At 41.2% G+C, this 17032-nt stretch overlaps 1 protein-coding gene across 11 annotated transcripts in view; it reads right to left on the bottom strand.

Moving 5' to 3' along the window:
- The window catches only part of R3HDM1 (R3H domain containing 1), a 476151-nt gene that overhangs the window by 295877 nt on the left and 163242 nt on the right, over window positions 1-17032 (bottom strand). For all 11 annotated transcript variants that reach the window (XM_029605380.1, XM_029605381.1, XM_029605379.1 and 8 more), the window contains 2 exons: window positions 7435-7549; window positions 6616-6694 (listed from right to left, as the gene is read on the bottom strand). In XM_029605380.1, the coding sequence (XP_029461240.1) occupies window positions 6616-6694; window positions 7435-7549 (194 nt within the window). The remainder of the gene's footprint in view (window positions 1-6615; window positions 6695-7434; window positions 7550-17032) is intronic.

The following is a 17032-nucleotide window of genomic DNA, read 5'->3' as shown; positions in this document are numbered from 1 at the left end:
TTTCTCAACGGTGTATAGTTGAAAGCTTGTCCCATCTTATAGACGCTTCGTGCGCGATCACAGCTTGAAAAAGCAGGCTGCTTTTTCAAGCTGTGATCGCGCACGAAGCGTCTATAAGATGGGACAAGCTTTCAACTATACACCGTTGAGAAAGTAAAAAACCCCTGAAGAAGTCCACGAAACACGGACGTGTCGGGTTTAAACCGGTGTTTGTGAAAAAAAGCTGTCACCCATGCACGCTCAGCAGAATACGATAAGTGAACGCTTTCCATCGCATAATTAACCTTAAAAAATTCTTTAAAAAATTTTTTTTCTGTTTCATGTTCGCAAATCCATTGCTTTAAGATCAGGGATTGCTGACACCAGTGATTATAAAATCAATGAGTCCATACAGCGTATAACCGAGTCCACATATCATGGTTAACGCTTGAAAAACGACTTAACGAGAGCACCCTCTGAAAAGTATTGAGAGGCTCCACACAAAATATGAGGTGTCACATCCTAACAACACAGTTACATTGATGATGTTCCTTTTGAGCTAAGGCTCATTATCTTAAGAAGGCTAAAGACTTCAGTGCAAGGATCCTTAACCTTAAGGATGTAAAGTCCTAGCGCCATTCCCAACTTACCTAGGAATCTAGAATAAGAAAGGTCCTCAGGGGGAGACAAATGCTCCAACAGTTCAGGTAAAGATCAAAGAGTATTCCTGTCGAAGCTTCCTCTGATTTGAGGGGAGAAGGGACTTTGATCCAGGTCACCAATGATGATGTGGGCCACTGATGAGGGGGGTCCTTGGTCGCCTTGGAGGGGACTAATCTTGGTAAACATGCTTCAATTAGCTGGATTCAACTGCAAGAAAGTGGCAAGGACTCTAACCACCTTTTGAGGATTCTGATGGAGTACCCCTCTGGTCAGGAGTGGAAAGGACACCTTGATGGAGGAAAACCAGTATTCTATAAAGGAGAGGCAGAAGACTGCTACCACTAGGTCCAAGCGTCAGGTAGTGGGAGTGGAACATCATCTTCAGAGACCAAGACTGTGCTTTTTAATACATTTATAAATAATCTGGAAAAGGGAACAATGAGCGAGGTGATTAAATTTGCAGATGACAAAAAAAATTCTTCCGTGTAGTGAAACCACAAACTGATTGTGAGAAATTGCAGGAAGACCTTGTGAAACAGAGGCTGGGCATGAAATGGCAAGTTGAAATTTAATGTGGACAAATGCAAAGTGATGCACATAGGAAAAGTAACCCACTCTGTAGTTGCACGATATTAGGTTCCATATTAACATAGAAACATAGAAGTGACGGCAGAAGAAGACTATACGGCCCCAACCAGTCTGCCCAGCAAGCTTTCACAGTTATTTTTCTCATACTTATCTATTTCTCTGACCGCTGAGGTCAGGGCCCTTATTTGTAACTTTTTGATTCTAATTTTCCTTCCACCCCTGCCACTGATGTAGAGGGCAGTGCTGGAGCTGCATAAAAGTGAAGTATCGAGTCTAATTGGTTAAGGGTAGTAACTGCCGCCATAAGCAAGTTACTCCCACGCTTATTTGTTTACCCAGCCTGTGCAATTTAGTCCTTGTTGGTTGTCTTAACATACATCCTCTTTTCTTCATTCCCCCCTTGCCGTTGAAACAGTGAGCTGTACTGTATATGTATTCAAAGTGAAGTATTGGTTCGGGGTAGTAACCGCTGCAACAAGCAAGCAACTCCCATGCTTATTTGTGAATGCAAATCCTTTGTCCCACATTTCCTCTTGCGGTTGAAACAGAGCAATGTTGGAGTCGCATTAACCTTGTGTTTGTTTATTGAGTAAGGGTATTAATCACCAGGAAGTAGCCATCATTCCCGCAAGCCACCCCCATGCCTCTTCTCTTCATTCACATCCTCGTGACTTTATGGATCCACAGTGTTTATCCCACACCCCTTTGAAATCCTTTACGGTTTTAGTCTTCACCACTTCCTCCGGAAGGGCATTCCAGGCATCCACCACCCTCTCTGTGAAGAAATACTTCCTGACATTGGTTCTGAGTATTTCTCCCTGGAGTTTTAAATCGTGACCTCTGGTTCTGCTGATTTTTTTGTAATGGAAGGTTTGTTGTTGACTTTGGATCATTAAAACCTTTCAAGTATCTGAAGGTCTGTATCATATCACCCCTGCTCCTCCTTTTCTCCAGGGTATACATATTTAGATTCTTCAATATCTCCTCATAAGGCATTCGATGAGGACCATACACCTTTTTTGGTCACCCTTCTCTGGACCGCCTCCATCCCATCTCTGTCCCTTTGGAGATACGGTCTCCAGAACTGAGTATAGTACTCCAGGTGAGGCTTCACCAAGGACCTGTACAAGAGGATAATCACTTCCCTTTTCTTACTCGATATTCCTCTCTCTTTGCAGCCCAGCATTCTTCTGGCTTTAGCTATCGCCTTGTCACATTGTTTTGCCGACTTCAGATTGTTAGACACAATCACCCCAAGGTCTCTCTCTCCTGCTCCGTGTACATCAGCCCTCCACCCCCATCGAATACATTTCTTTTGGATTTCCACACCCCATATGCATGACTCTGCACTTCTTGGCATTGAATCTCAGCTGCCATAGCCATAGCAGTTTACACACAGGAAAAGGATCTCGGCAAAAACGTAGACAATACTGTGAAATCCTAAGTTCAGTGTTGGAGATGATCAAAAAAGTAAACAATGTTAGGAATTATTAGAAAAGGAATGGAGAACAACACAGATCTCTCCATGACAAGACTACACCAAGAGTACTGTGTACAGTTCTAGTTGCCACATCTCAGAAGAGCAAACTAAATTGGGGGGGGGGGGGGGGAAGGTTGGGGAGATTTGAGTACAGCTTGGAGAGGAGGCAGTTGAGGGAGGATGTGGTAGTGGGTCTGTGGGATAGTGAGGGGAACAGAACAGCTAGATGAGACTTGCTTGTTTACTCTTTCAAAGGATACAAAAACTGGGGAACACTCCATGAAGTTGCTGAGTGGCACATTTGTAACAGATTTGAGGAGATTCTTTCAGTCAATGCACAATAAAGCTCTTAAATTCATTGCCAGAAGATTTGGTAAAGGCAGCTAGCATTGATGGGTTTTAAAAAGGTTTGGAGAAGTCCATAGCCAGACAGACTTGGGAAAAGCAACTACTTATCCCTAGGCATTAACAGCATTACCTGGTGCCCTGTCGGATGCTTGTGACCTGGTTTGGCCACTGTTGGAGGGCAAGGTGCTGGGCTTGATTGACCCCACAATCCAGTGGGAGCACAGAGGTGAGGATCACCTTGCTGGTGGATGAAAGGAATCAGTTTTGCGCAGGTTACCAGAGGTAGGTAGAGCACCAGAGCCTCAAGGCGTGGATGAGACGAAGGTGCAAGGAAGAGGGATTCAGTTTTGTAAGGAGCTGGGGAACCTTTTGGGGAAGGGGGGAGTCTATTCTGAAGGGATGGGCTCCACCTTAACCAGGGTGGAACCAGGCTGCTGGCACTAACCTTTAAAAAGGAGATTGTTCTAGTTTAAAAGCTGCTCTAAGGGGAAAGCCAAAAGTTGCTCAGCAGCGCATGGTTCGGAGGGAGGCATCTTCAAAGGATACTAATGATGCATTAGAATTAGGGCATCCCGACAGTGAGGTTCCAATAATTAGAAAAGTAGTCCAAGTGCCTATAATTAAAAACTCACCTGAGTTAAAAGATTCCAATTTATCTCTGTCAATTAAAAAGCAGAATGAAAGTATAAACAAAACACACACTTTGAAATGTTTGCATGAGAATGCCGAAGTCTAAGAAGTAAGATGGGATAATTACAATGTATAGCAGTGAATGACAGACTTAATTGGGATCTCAGAGGCATGATGGAAAGAGGATAACCAATGGGATAGGGCTATACTGGGGTACAAATTATATCGCAATGACAGAGGAGCATCTTGGTTGCAGGGTGGCACTTTATGTCCACGATAGCATAGAGTCCAAAAGGATAAAGATCCTGCATGAAACTAAATGCACAATCAAATTTTTATGGGTAGAAATCCCTTGTGTTGGGGAAGAGTATAGTGATAGGAGTATACTACCGTCCATCTGACCAAGATGGTGAGACTGACAGTGAAATGCTAAGAGAAATTAGGGAAGCTAACCAAATTGGTAGTGCAGTAATAATGGGAGATTTCAATTACCCCAATATTGACTGGGAAAATGTAACATCAGGACATACTAGAGAGATAAATTCCTGGATGGAATAAATGAGTGTTTTATGGAGCAATTGGTTCAGGAACAAACTAGAAAGGGAGCAATTTTGGATTAATTCTCAGTGGAGCACAGGATTTAGTGAGAGAAGTAACGGTGGTGGGGCCGCTTGGCAATAGTGATCATAATATGATCAAATTTGAATTAATGACTAGAAGGGGGAACAGTAAGAAAATCCACGGCTCTATTGCTAAACTTTCAAAAAGGGAAACTTTGAAAAAATGAGAAATATAGTTAGAAAAAAACTGAAAGGAGCAGCTACAAAGGTAAGAAGTGTGCAAGAGGCATGGACATTGTTAAAAAAAATACTATCCTAGAAGCACAGTCCAGATGTATTCCACACATTAAGAAAAGTGGAAGGAAGGCAAAACGATTACCGGCATGGTTAAAAGGTGAGGTGAAAGAGGCTATTTTAATCAAAAAATCTTCATTCAAAAATTGGAAGAAGGATCCCACAGAAGAAAATAGGATAAAGCATAAGCATTGGCAAGTTAACTGTAAGACATTGATAAGACAGGCTAAGAGAAAATTTGAAAAGAAGTTTGCCGTATCATGTTAAGAATGAGCTTGGGTATGATGGCTCTCTCTCAAATTTACTGCTAGTAATCTTGATACATGCATTATACCATATAGCTTCTTTTTGAAGCTTATATGGTGTAAATATATACAGGCAGCATAATGAAGTGAGCTGGGAAGTTCTTGGTAAGGGGGTAGACTGAGAATTAATCTACCTAAGCATTTCTTTCAGAGAGGGTGGTGAATGCATAGAATGGATCCCGGTGGAGGTAGTGAAGACAAGGACAGCACGGAACATACACGATGGATCTCTAAGGAAATGATAGAGATTGTTGAACTAAGCAGATGTTTAGATGAGCACCAGATAGGCCATAGAGACTTTCTGCCATCATGTTTCTGTTTCTTTTTAATCAGGCAAGTGAATTAAAAAGAATTAGGCCAGTTTCTTTATCTTTAGGTCACACTTTCTTGATCTCTCTCTAGATATAAAGTACAGAACAGTTGTTTAGTACTAATACTTATTAGTAATGTTTATTCATTTTCTCCTTTGCCACTGACTGATATCAAGCATTTTATTGGTTAGTCTGGGAATTAATTATACTCCTTGATTTATGCAAAGAATGTGTGTAAGAAAGAATTACTAAGTGTAAATTAAAAAAAAACCTGGTAGTGGGAGTGGAGGTAGAATTGAGGGCAGAAGTTGTTGACTTCACCAACCAAAAAGGCATTCTGCTGCCTCTCAGTTCTTTGACTATTTCTTTTTACTATTCTACGATTTTAAGCAGGTAACTATCCCAATGCTCAAATTTACAGTATATTTCTTAGGGTCAATACATTCATATTAATATCTTAGAAAAACAATAGAACAAAAAAGAATTATAAGGCTCATCGAATCGGAATATCTTGGCCAATGGAGCATTCATTGGTAGCACTATAAATCCATAAATATTACTATAATTGATAAATAGAAATTAAAATGGGGTTTTAAAATGCCACTTAATATATTTACTTGGATTAGTGCCAAATTAATTCTGCTACGTCATATCTCTCTCTTATTCTCTCTATAAATCAGAAAAATGCATCCTATATTAAAACTTTATTACTAAGAAAAAAGTATTTAAACCCATATTTGATATCAATTAATTAATAATTCATATGTATAACACGTATTAGAAAAGCCACCCAGCATATAATACATATAATTTTATAACCTAGTCAGTGGTATTTAAGTGTTGCATTGCATTTTGCTAAACATCATTTGGAATGTTTTTATCAGTATTAATGTTGTATTTTTTGTATTTATAGGGTGTATGGTATGAATGGAGGTTGTATGATGGTTTTACAAAACCATGTATTATATGCTGGGTGGTTTGTCTAAAGTGTTATACTTTTTAAATATTAATAAATAGATATCAAATGTGGGTTTAAATAATTTTTTCTTAGTAATAAGGTTTTGATATAGGGTGCATTTTTCTTAAATACAATTTTTATTGTGATTATCAAATTGGTAGGTGCTGGATGGATTTATATATATCTATGTATCTTAATATGAATTCTGGCTTCAATATGTGGGTATTCAACAAATCAAAATATGTATATGCGAGAGTGCTATCGCAATTTTAATATACTTTGATATATGTTATTACTTTAGTGAATTTTGTAATAAAAGATTTTTTGTATATTGAACATTGGAAATGAGATTGTGATGAAGATACTTTCGCATATTCTTTATCTCTCTCTCTCTCTATATATATCTATCTATCTACCTAAATATATATAGACAGACAGATACACATACATACACACACTACACAGTATATACACAACACACATGTAGTATATATTTTACCTGGGATTGTTTTTTAACGTGTTCACTAAAAATTCATGCAAGTCTATGCCAGTTGAATCTGTATATTCTTGGCTGGAATCTAAAAGAAACAGCAGTAAACAGTCAATAAATACAAAAATTGTTTACCTGACTTATTTTATTCCTATGTTTAAGATGTGTTGCATCCAATGATCATTTTTAATATGTGAAAAGCTAACACCAAAAATATTTATTAAAAAAATGTATAAAATGAAGTGCCCAAGTGAATCTATGAAAATAGGTGGCAGAAGGCATTTGCATCCCTGTAGATCAAACAGGAAAAAGATGAACAATTCATAAGACCTCTGCAGCCTCAGAGGCTATGCAACCTGACACACTTTGCCAGAAATGATCTGCTACACATCATTGAAATGCATGACCAAAATAGTGTCAAACAGTACCTAAAAATTCTAAAGGTTTAGAAAGGATGTCAGGTCCAGAATCCAAATAAGGCTATCACTGTGGCTTTATTGCCAGGCTGGCAGCATTAGTATCAAAAGAAATTACTAGATTTTGGGTTCAAACTAAAATTTGATTATGTTTTACAGAATTCTAAAGCCAATAAAAACAAATGTCAAAATATTTAAATAGATGACCCCTCAGAAAGGGAACATTACCAATTATAGAACTACAAACAGCTAATAAAGCTGCAATCCATGGTTTCGTACACAGAAAAATTATTTTGGCTATCAGTATGAATCTCAAGATTAACCATGGTAAATATCAAGCCCTAAACTAGGCTACTGGGCCTGGATTTCAGCACAAACAAATACAACATTTTAAAACTATCAGGATGCAAACCTCTTGAAAGCATTTTTCTGGGCAATTTATCAGTGATTTTTTCTTTTTCAGTTTCATCTTTTGAAGGTTTTTCTTCTTTTTCAAAGGACTGTACCAAATGAATTTGCATGGTCTCCTGGTATAAAAAGGAAAAAGAAAATCAATAGTACTACCTCACAATATTAACTTGCCATCCTGTCAGTTTACTATGTTAATCCTCCATGATTTATCTAATTCCTGAGTCTCCTTTCTTTACTGGCGAAATTTTATTTTGTAAATTTTACACCCTTTCAGTAATAAAATATGTACTTTTTATGAAAGCCAAACCCCTTCTTTCAAAAGGTTCTTTAGGCCATAGTAAGAGGAACTTTTAGCAAATTTAAATCTTTTTTTCATCAGAAATTAAATAAAAATCAAGAAAAGTGAAATCTCTATTTTACTAATTCTAAATAAAGATTTCACTTTTCTTCTTATTTTTACATGCAAACTATCCCCACAGCAGTAGTGCTGCCTTATCCACTCTTAATATGGAAAACAGCCAGGCTGTTTTACATAAAACTATAAAATTTAAATATATTTTATCCCTAAGGGAAGATTGCTATTTCAATGAAACGGAAAATATTAAGCATTTGGCTTGTAATTGTTACAGAAATGTTGAGATAATAAAAATTTCAGTGCTTTACACTGTGTATCAAACAAATGATTATACTGGATCAGTTTCAAACTTGGTGCATAAAAACTATGAAACTTTTTCAGCTTCTTTTTTTTGGCCCAGTAGTTTATCCTTTCCCCTTTTTCTTCCTGCTCAGATGGAAATACTGCTGAGATTCTAGCACCATAAGCTTTCAATCACAGTTACCCAGAGACTTTTCACTAAATTACCTGATCCTGCCACTACTGATCACTTCTACAGCACTACTCGATGTATACAGCACTGTACAAAAACACACAAGATCATCCCTCCTCCATAGAGCTTCCAATCTTATCAAAACAATCATACAAGGCAAAACAGACTTTGGGAATTTCATTTATTTAGAAAATGTTAAAATGAATAAGGCTGTAAACAGGATAATGGAGAAATTACTTACCTGATAATTTCATTTTCCTTGGTGTAGACAGATGGACTCAAGACCAATGGGTATAGTGTACTCCTGATAGCAGTTGGAGATGGATCAGATTTCAATTTGACGTCAGCCCTAGTACATATACCCCTGCAGGAAGTGCAGCTCTTCAGTATTCTCCTCGAAAAGCAATTGTGGATATATGCATGACTGAATAATTTGAATAACTTTTATAACTTGGTTAACTTGATTAATTTGAACTGGTTGAATTGGTTATAGCTGGAGACCGCCAGTGCCCTCAACCGAGAAATGTCAATACCCGGTAGGATGGGTGTCCTAGTTGGAGGAAAGCATGGCTTACCCATGAATCACTTGCTCCTGGGGATGTCGCTCGAGAATTCCATGAATAACGGCAGCCGTGGGTGGGATGCTGAGCCTATTTGTCTACACTAAGGAAAACGAAATTATCAGGTAAGTAATTTCTCCATTTCCTAGCGTGTAGCAGATGGACTCAGGACCAATGAGATGTATAAAAGCTACTCTCGAACCGGGTGGGAGGCTGCCCGTGGCCCAGTTAGTACTGTCCTTGCAAATGCTGTGTCCTCTGGAGCCTGAAAATCCAGGCGGTAAAACCTGGAGGTGTGGATGGAGGACCATGTCGCCGCCCGACAGATCTCGGCAGGTGACAGCATCTTGGTTTCCACCCAGGACACTGCCTGGGCTCTAGTGGAATGGGCCTCGACTTGTCTGCTTCTACTTAGGCTGCCTTGATGACTTCTTTGATCTAGCGGGCTATGGTTGCTCGTGAGGCCGCTTCCCCTTGCTTCTTCCCGCTGTGAAGGACGAATAGGTGGTTCATCTTTCGTACGGATTCCTACCTTTCCAGGTATCGGACTAGGAGTCTGCCTACGTTGAGGTGGCATAGGCTGCGAGACGTTTCCGAATTCTTATGCTCATCTGGCAATGGTAGCGAGATGGTTTGGTTGAGATGGAAGTGAGAAACCACTTTGGGGAGGAAGGACGGGACACTACGTAACTAGATGGTTCCCGGGGTAAGTCCGAGGAACAGCTCCCGGCAGGACAGTGTTGTAGCTCTGAGATACGACGGGCCGAACAGACTGCCACCAGGAAGGCTGTCTTCAATGTTAATAGTCGGAGAGACAGGCTGTGAAGAGGTCTGAAGGAGGCTCCTGCTAGGAAATCTAGGACCAGGTTGAGGTTCCAAAGAGGCACCGGCCACTTTAGGGGTGGTCGGATCTGCTTGACTCTTTTCAGAAAGCGGGAGACATCTGGGTGAGAGGCTAGGCTGCCGCTCTCGCTCTTGGTTCCGCAGCATGACAATGCGGCCACCTGTACCTTGATGGAGTTGAGAGACAATCCCTTCTGTAGTCCGTTCTGCAGGAATTCCAAAATTGCAGGAATTTTGACTGAGCATGGAACGATGTCAATTAGCTACTGGATGGCTTGAAATAGTGGGAAATGACGGGAGGTCTGATGGAGTCCCTCTAGTAGGGGATTCATCTTAGGTTCCCCCCAAGACACTTGTGCCCAGGATAGCAAGCTCTTTCAAGCTGTGGGTGACCAGGTCTGGAAGCTCGTCCTTGGTGAAGAAGCGCCTTATGGTTTGGTGGGGCTCTGTCCGCGGAAGGAGTTCCCCTTCCTCCAGGGGTTCTAATTCTTCATCTGAGTTGTCCATGTCCCCAAAGGTGGGGCTTCTGGGCATTGGAATCGCTTCCCTAGGCATAGAGAGTCCCGAGATCTTGAGGTCCTCTGGCGGATGTTGTGGCTGTATTAATGGAGGCCCTAGTTGCATGTGGACGAAGGTTTGCAGGCCTTTGAAGAATTCCATTAGATGCTGGGTCTAAATTAAAAGGCGCTGTGTCCCTGGGGAGCCCCGTTTTAGGGAGGGTCCCGCTGGGAGACGCTAGGTCCGGTGTGCTGTTCGAGAAGCTGACCCGGTACTGGCTGGGGATGCCATGGGCTGGATCCCCCAGGACCTCCTCGCACTGTATACACAGGGCCGTGGCCTCCTCGTGCTGTGCAGCTGTAATGTGGTATGCTGCGCAAAGGCCCTGAGCCTTGAGCTTCTTTTCGGTGGTGCCATGGCTTGTGCGCGTAAAATACAGGGCCCGGGTGGCTTAGTTATGTGCTCCGGTGCGTCAAAGTTGTGAGCGTAGGATTGGTACGTGCTCAGGGAGATGCGCGCACTGTTGTGCGCACAGATCTAAGTTATGCGCCCGGCACAGTGGCTATGCGCTTCGCTTGTGCGCACGGTACTTGGGTGCACAAGGTATTTGTGCACACAACGTCACGCACCCAAGTGCGTGCACGCTTCTCAAACAGCACACCGGCTAACAGATCAAAATGGTGACAGCAACCACGCGGGCAATATGGCAACCACCTTGGAGGGTCTCCACGTGGGAGGACCCTCGGATCTGACCAGGGTCTAGCCCTGCTAGGGCAGATCAACCCGGTGGCACTGGTCTCGGCTGGTGACCTGTGCGAATCCTCGAGCTTCGGAGACCGGAGACTTTTAAATAGATTTCTACCTTACCTCCTCTCGGCGTTTCTCGGTCTCGTTCCGGGCGGTCTCCGGCTGCGGGGGGAGAGGGAAAATATCTTCACCGCCTCGCTTGAAGTTGCACCCACTGCCTCTCAGCCTCACCCGATGTCAGGGGCTAGGTCCCCGCCGAGGGTCGGTTGCCGGACCAAGGCTTACCTCCGAGGGATCGCGGAAATCACCTCGGGAATTCTCAACTGGGGGAGGGACCCATTAGGTGTCACCGCAGGAGAGTGGGGCTCGTCTGTAGAGGTAAGATTTCTTCTTGTTTTGGTTTTCTTTGCTAAATTACTCTAACGCTATGCTAGCGTGCATAGAGTCCCGAACTGCTATGGAGATGGAAAATACTGAAGAGCTGCACTTCCTGCAGGAGTATATGTACTAGAGCTGATGTCAGATTGAAATCTGATCTGTCTCCAACTGCTATCAGGAGTACACTATACCCATTGGTCCTGAGTCCATCTGCTACACGCTAGGAAATCAAGGATTAATATTTACGAGACTCAAAAAGGTGGGTTTTTAAGACTGGATCTGAATAAGGTAAGACAGGATGCATGATGCATCAATTCAGAGAGACTATTCCAACCACAGGGTTTAGCAGGTTAGAAAGCATGGAGCTGGTGGTGGAAGAGAAGGGCATAAATAGGAGTGGAGTTCATGAAGAAGGGGTGTAGGGCAAGAGTCTGCAACATTTCAAGGAAGAGGAATAATTTTATAATTTTGTCTTTTGACCGAAATATTTTGAGAGCCATCTCACAGCCTTGAATATTAATACATCCCCCCACACGTGTGATACATGCAAACATATAAGGGGTAATCTTCAAAAACATTTACTTGCATAAAAAACTGTTATGTGGATAAATGGCTCAGACAATTTGCTGGCTAGTTAGAAAAATTGTGTGTAATTTTATCCTTTCAAAGAAAAAAAAAAGTGCTCTGGGACAGAGTTTGGATTTACACATATACTTTTGATTTGAGTAAGTATGAGCATTAATCCACATGTATAAATTACACCTTGTCAGCAACAGGCGTGACTTTGTACTTGGAGTCTGTGTTGAAAATTTGTGGGAAGTAACTGCAGACTTACCCATCTTTCAGGCCAATACAGTACAGTGCGCTCCAGTGGAGTGCACTGTTAACACGCGTTTGGACGCGTGTTTGACGCGCTAGCTTTACCCCTTATTCAGTAAGGGGTAATAGTGCGTCCAACCCCACCGAAATTAATAGCGCACGCAACATGCAAATGCATGTTGATGGCCCTATTAGCTATTCCTGTGCGATTCAGTAAGTAAAATGTGCAGCCAAGCCGCACATTTTACTTTCAGAAATTAGCGCCTACACAAAGGTAGGCATTAATTTCTGCCAGCACTGGGAAAGTGCACAGAAAAGCAGTAAAAACTGCTTTTCTGCACACCATCCGACTTAATATCATGGCGATATTAAGTCGGAGGTCCCAAAAGTTAAAAAAAATAAAAATAATAAAATTGGCCCGCGGCTTGAAAACCGCACGCTCAATTTTGCTGGCGTCCGGTTTCCGAACCCGTGGCGGTCAGCGGGTTTGAGAACCGACGCCGGCAAAATTGAGCGTCGGCTGTCAAACTCGCTGACAGCCGCCGCTCCTGTCAAGAAAGAGGCGCTAGGGATGCGCTAGTGTCCCTAGCACCTCTTTTTACCGCCAGCCCTAAATTGAATATTTTTTTTACTGAATCGCGCGCACAGGAGAGTGGCCTGGGCGCTCACCCACTCTCCCGCAACTTTTACTGTATCGGCCTGTTTTACGGTAATTTTTCAAAGTCATTTCTGTGGGTAAAACTGTTTTACTTGCAGAACTGGGCTTTTTGAAGACTGCTCACCCTCTATGCAGAGGTGTTCCTGGAGGCAGGTTTCAGTTTGAAAATGCCACATGTCTCTTTCAGAAAGAAAGCTAAGACTTGACTCAGACCAGATCTTTAATTGCTTGCTAATTGATCATGTCCCACCTCCCATAAGCACTTACCAGAGAGGACAAGCAGATCCATTACTCTAGACTCTTGATACGATACTTTGTGTTAATTTGAAGATACTGCTTTCTCAGTTTGCTTTGTTAAATTATTTAAATTCCACCACCCACGAGCACTTGTCTTGGAGAACTACAGAGTTATTATGTTTCTGGTAATATTTATTTATTTATTTATTTAGGATTTTTATATACCGAAATTCTTGTTGGGAAACAAATCAGTCCGGTTTACAGGTAACAACAATAATGCCGCGGGACGGGAAACAGTGCCCCTGGCTTTACAAGAAACATATTAAACAAGGCTTTACATAACATAATGAATAGTAACGATTCAAGGAAACTTCATAATGTAACTTCTCTGGGTTAGGGACAAACTGGATGGTTTTAGATAAAGATGAACTAAGTCTGGTTAAATTTTTAACTTGGTTAGATTTCCCTGAAGTGTACACAATAAATACAATATAAAAATAAAGTAAAAATTGGAATTGAAATTAACTACTTAAATGAGGTAAAAATACAATAACATGTAACAGATAAATAAAGAAGCGAAGGCAGATTGTGTAATGAAGTCTTTGGGTGGTGAAATCTGAAAACACAAGTGATCCAGCTATCATAGAGTGATCTAAGTCATAGAGTAAAATAAGGCATAAACAATAGGGAAATGAGGTGACATAATTTTATGAATTAACATAAGGCCTAAACATTAATGTCTTAAGTTGACATAAGTCATAGAGTAACATGATAATATCCTTATTACTGTATGTTAGGATCAGAAATAAGTTCGATTATTTCAATGTTTTGTCTTTTTTTCTTTTTTTCTTTTTTTTTTTTACTTTGTATTAAGTTAAGCTTAAATTAATTAGTTCTAATACTTGCCACTTGGTTCCATGCTAATGGAAAATGTAGTTGAGATAGCTTGAAATAAGCTATAGTCTAGTCTCTATTGTTTCTATTTAGAAGCCAGAGATTTACCCATCTTTCCAAATAAACTTGCATCATAGCACCTAGGCTAACAGCATATTTTTAACTTTTAAACAGAACAAACTCAATATAGGGCAAAAGGGAAGTACTAATTTAATGAAATGAAATATAAAAAATTCAAATGAGAAAAAAGCCATTATAATTTTTTTTTAAAGTTTCACCAATTTTAACAAAGATTATTGTAATCCCATATAACTGCTTCTTTATCTAATGAAAACTTAGTCTGTGCCCACTACAAATCTCAATAACCAGTCAACAATTATGTCAGATTATAGTCTGTGCAATCATTTTATTCTTTTATTACACACTAGAGCAAAATTCAGTCCAAAAAAACTCATAAGAACATAACATGCTATACTGGGTCAGACCAAGGGTCCATCAAGCCCAGCATCCTGTTTCCAACAGTGGCCAATCCAGGCCATAAGAACCTGGCAAGTACCCTCTCTCTGTATTTGTTCATTTAACTAATAGTGCTAGACAATTCTGACCAGGATTGCCTATAAGCTACCTGACCATTTCAAAAATCAGTTTGCTCCACGGCTTCCTCAATAAAAAATAGACTGACAAAGCTTTTGAAGTGCTATTTTATTAATAAGTAGGAACTACAGGGAGATTCACTCGAAAGGGACCCCAAATATTTTGTTGTAACTTCCGTTAGGATGAAGCAATCTGAACAAAAAAAAACACACTACATACCTTGACGTTATGTGCAATCTTTTGCATTACATGTGATGCTGGAAGTGATCACCGTTTTCCGCCAGACACATTTTGACGCTGCGCTCCATGTTCCTGAACGTGTCTGTGAGCATATCAGGAGGAGTAGCAGCAATTTCACGTTGGATGTTTTCCATCAAATCTTCCACAGTGCAAAGCTTGTTCTGGTAGACTTTTCCTTTGAGCATACCCAAAAGGAAGAAGTCTGGTGGTGTCAGAACCGGCAATCGTGGTGGCAAAGCCCCTTTGAAATTACCCTGTTGCTGAAAAAGGACTCAATTTCTGCTATGCTCTTTGCCAATATGTGACACATTGCTCCATTTCGCTAACAAAGGTTAAATGTTGCGATGGCTGTCCGGCGCCTATCTCATCGCTTCAATGCGGGAGGCAAAGCAGCTTGTTCGAAGCTCCATATACTGAGGAGTACATTGCACACTAGATTGCTTCGTCCTAGTGAGAGTTATTACAGAATATTTGGGGCCCTCTTTCGAGTGAATCTCCCAGTATTTTGGAGATGAGCCATGAACTATTCAACAAGATAATATCATAGATGAAATCTCCAGTGCACCGCAATTCTGTAAGTGTACCAACTGCTGCAGAATTCCAATAACCAACATCCCTTGTAAGACGCATGGTTCTGCTTACTAAATGAGCAACACACTGCCAGCAATACTGGTATAGTTTATTGTAAATTGCTGTTTGGCTAGCAGAATCAGAAGGCCCAAGAAAAGCTGAGGAGTCTGCAAAGAAAGGGAAGCAGAGGAAAAAAAGGGGAAAGGGAGAGAGGTGGAAGATAGGTTGCAGAAACAAAAAAGATGAGAGTAATGCCTTGGAAGGGAACAATGAAAAGAAAAAGAAGCATTAGGGTACAATAGACTGCTCCCTCTTGAGGGATAATAGTCTAAACCTTGGTACACCTTGGATATAAAAAAGCTTAAACAGGATCTAAGAATTAAAGAAAAGAAATGGCGTAATGATCCCTTGGCCACCAGGCTGGCTTCCTATAAATCTGCCCTTCACACTTACAGCTCCACGATCCTCAAAACAAAAAAAGAGAGACTTTTACACACAAAAAAACTCCATAACTTTCAATACGACGCCAAGGCCCTTTTCTTGTATGTTTCAGACCTCATAAAAACACATTCCCCTGCATTCTCGGAAAACGAAGCAAAAAGCAAATGCAATGAACTTGCAGTCTTTTTTCAAGACAAAATCGCCAAGCTCCTGCTACGGTTTACCCCTTCCCCCACACCCTTTATCCCCAACCTCTGCATCTTGGAAGCCTCCTTTAACTCCTTTGAGCCTATTTCCTCCCCTGAAATCGAAATCCTGTTAAGGAAAATGAAACCCTCCACACACCCTTCCGACCCTATTCCCACAAAATTATTACTGACTGTACCGAATTTAATTGCTAAATCCCTAGCTGAAATCATTAATTGTTCCCTCTCCCTCAGACATGTCCCTAAAGCACTGAAACAAGCGATCCTCAAATCCCTTTTAAAGAAACCCAACCTTGACCCTAGAGACCTTGCTAACTTTCGCCCAATCTCAAACCTCCCATTTATAGCTAAACTCTTGGAAAGGGCAGTCAACATCCAACTGACTGAGTTCTTAGAAAAACAAAAGGTTCTTTACCCCTCCCAATTTGGCGTCCGTAAACTCTGCAACACAGAAACACTCCTAATTTCACTCTCGGACACCATCATCAAGGGATAAGATAAAGGCCAATCATTCATCCACGCACTACTTGACATCTCATCAGTGTTTGACACTGTCAACCACAACATACTCGTAAGTCGCCTCTCATTGTCGTGTGTCCATCTGTCCACCTCTCATTGTCGTCTGTCCCTGTCTGTCAAACGACAATGAGAGGTGGACAGACGGACACACGACAATGAGAGGCGACTTGAGTATGTTGTGGTTGACCGTGTCAAACACTGATGAGATGTCAAGTAGTGCGAGGATGAATGATTGGCCTTTATCTAATCCCTTGATGATGGTGTCCGAGAGTGAAATTAGGAGTGTTTCCGTGTTGCAGACTGGTGTTTCTGTGTTTCAAACTGGTTGACAGACAGACGACAATGTGTGATGGTAAATGGAACTTACTCTGAGGAGAGAGCGATGTTAAGTGGAGTGCCGCAAGGATCGGTGTTGGGACCGGTTCTGTTCAATATCTATGTGAGTGACATAGCAGACGAGATAGAAGGTAAGGTTTGTCTGTTTGTGGATGACACTAAGATCTGCAAAAGAGTGGACACGCCGGAAGCAGTGGAGAGAATGAGAAGGGATTTAAGGAAGCTGGAAGAG

Source organism: Rhinatrema bivittatum, chromosome 6, assembly GCF_901001135.1.
Source record: "Rhinatrema bivittatum chromosome 6, aRhiBiv1.1, whole genome shotgun sequence".
NCBI lineage: Eukaryota > Metazoa > Chordata > Amphibia > Gymnophiona > Rhinatrematidae > Rhinatrema > Rhinatrema bivittatum.
This window is presented reverse-complemented; position numbering and strand designations above follow the sequence as displayed.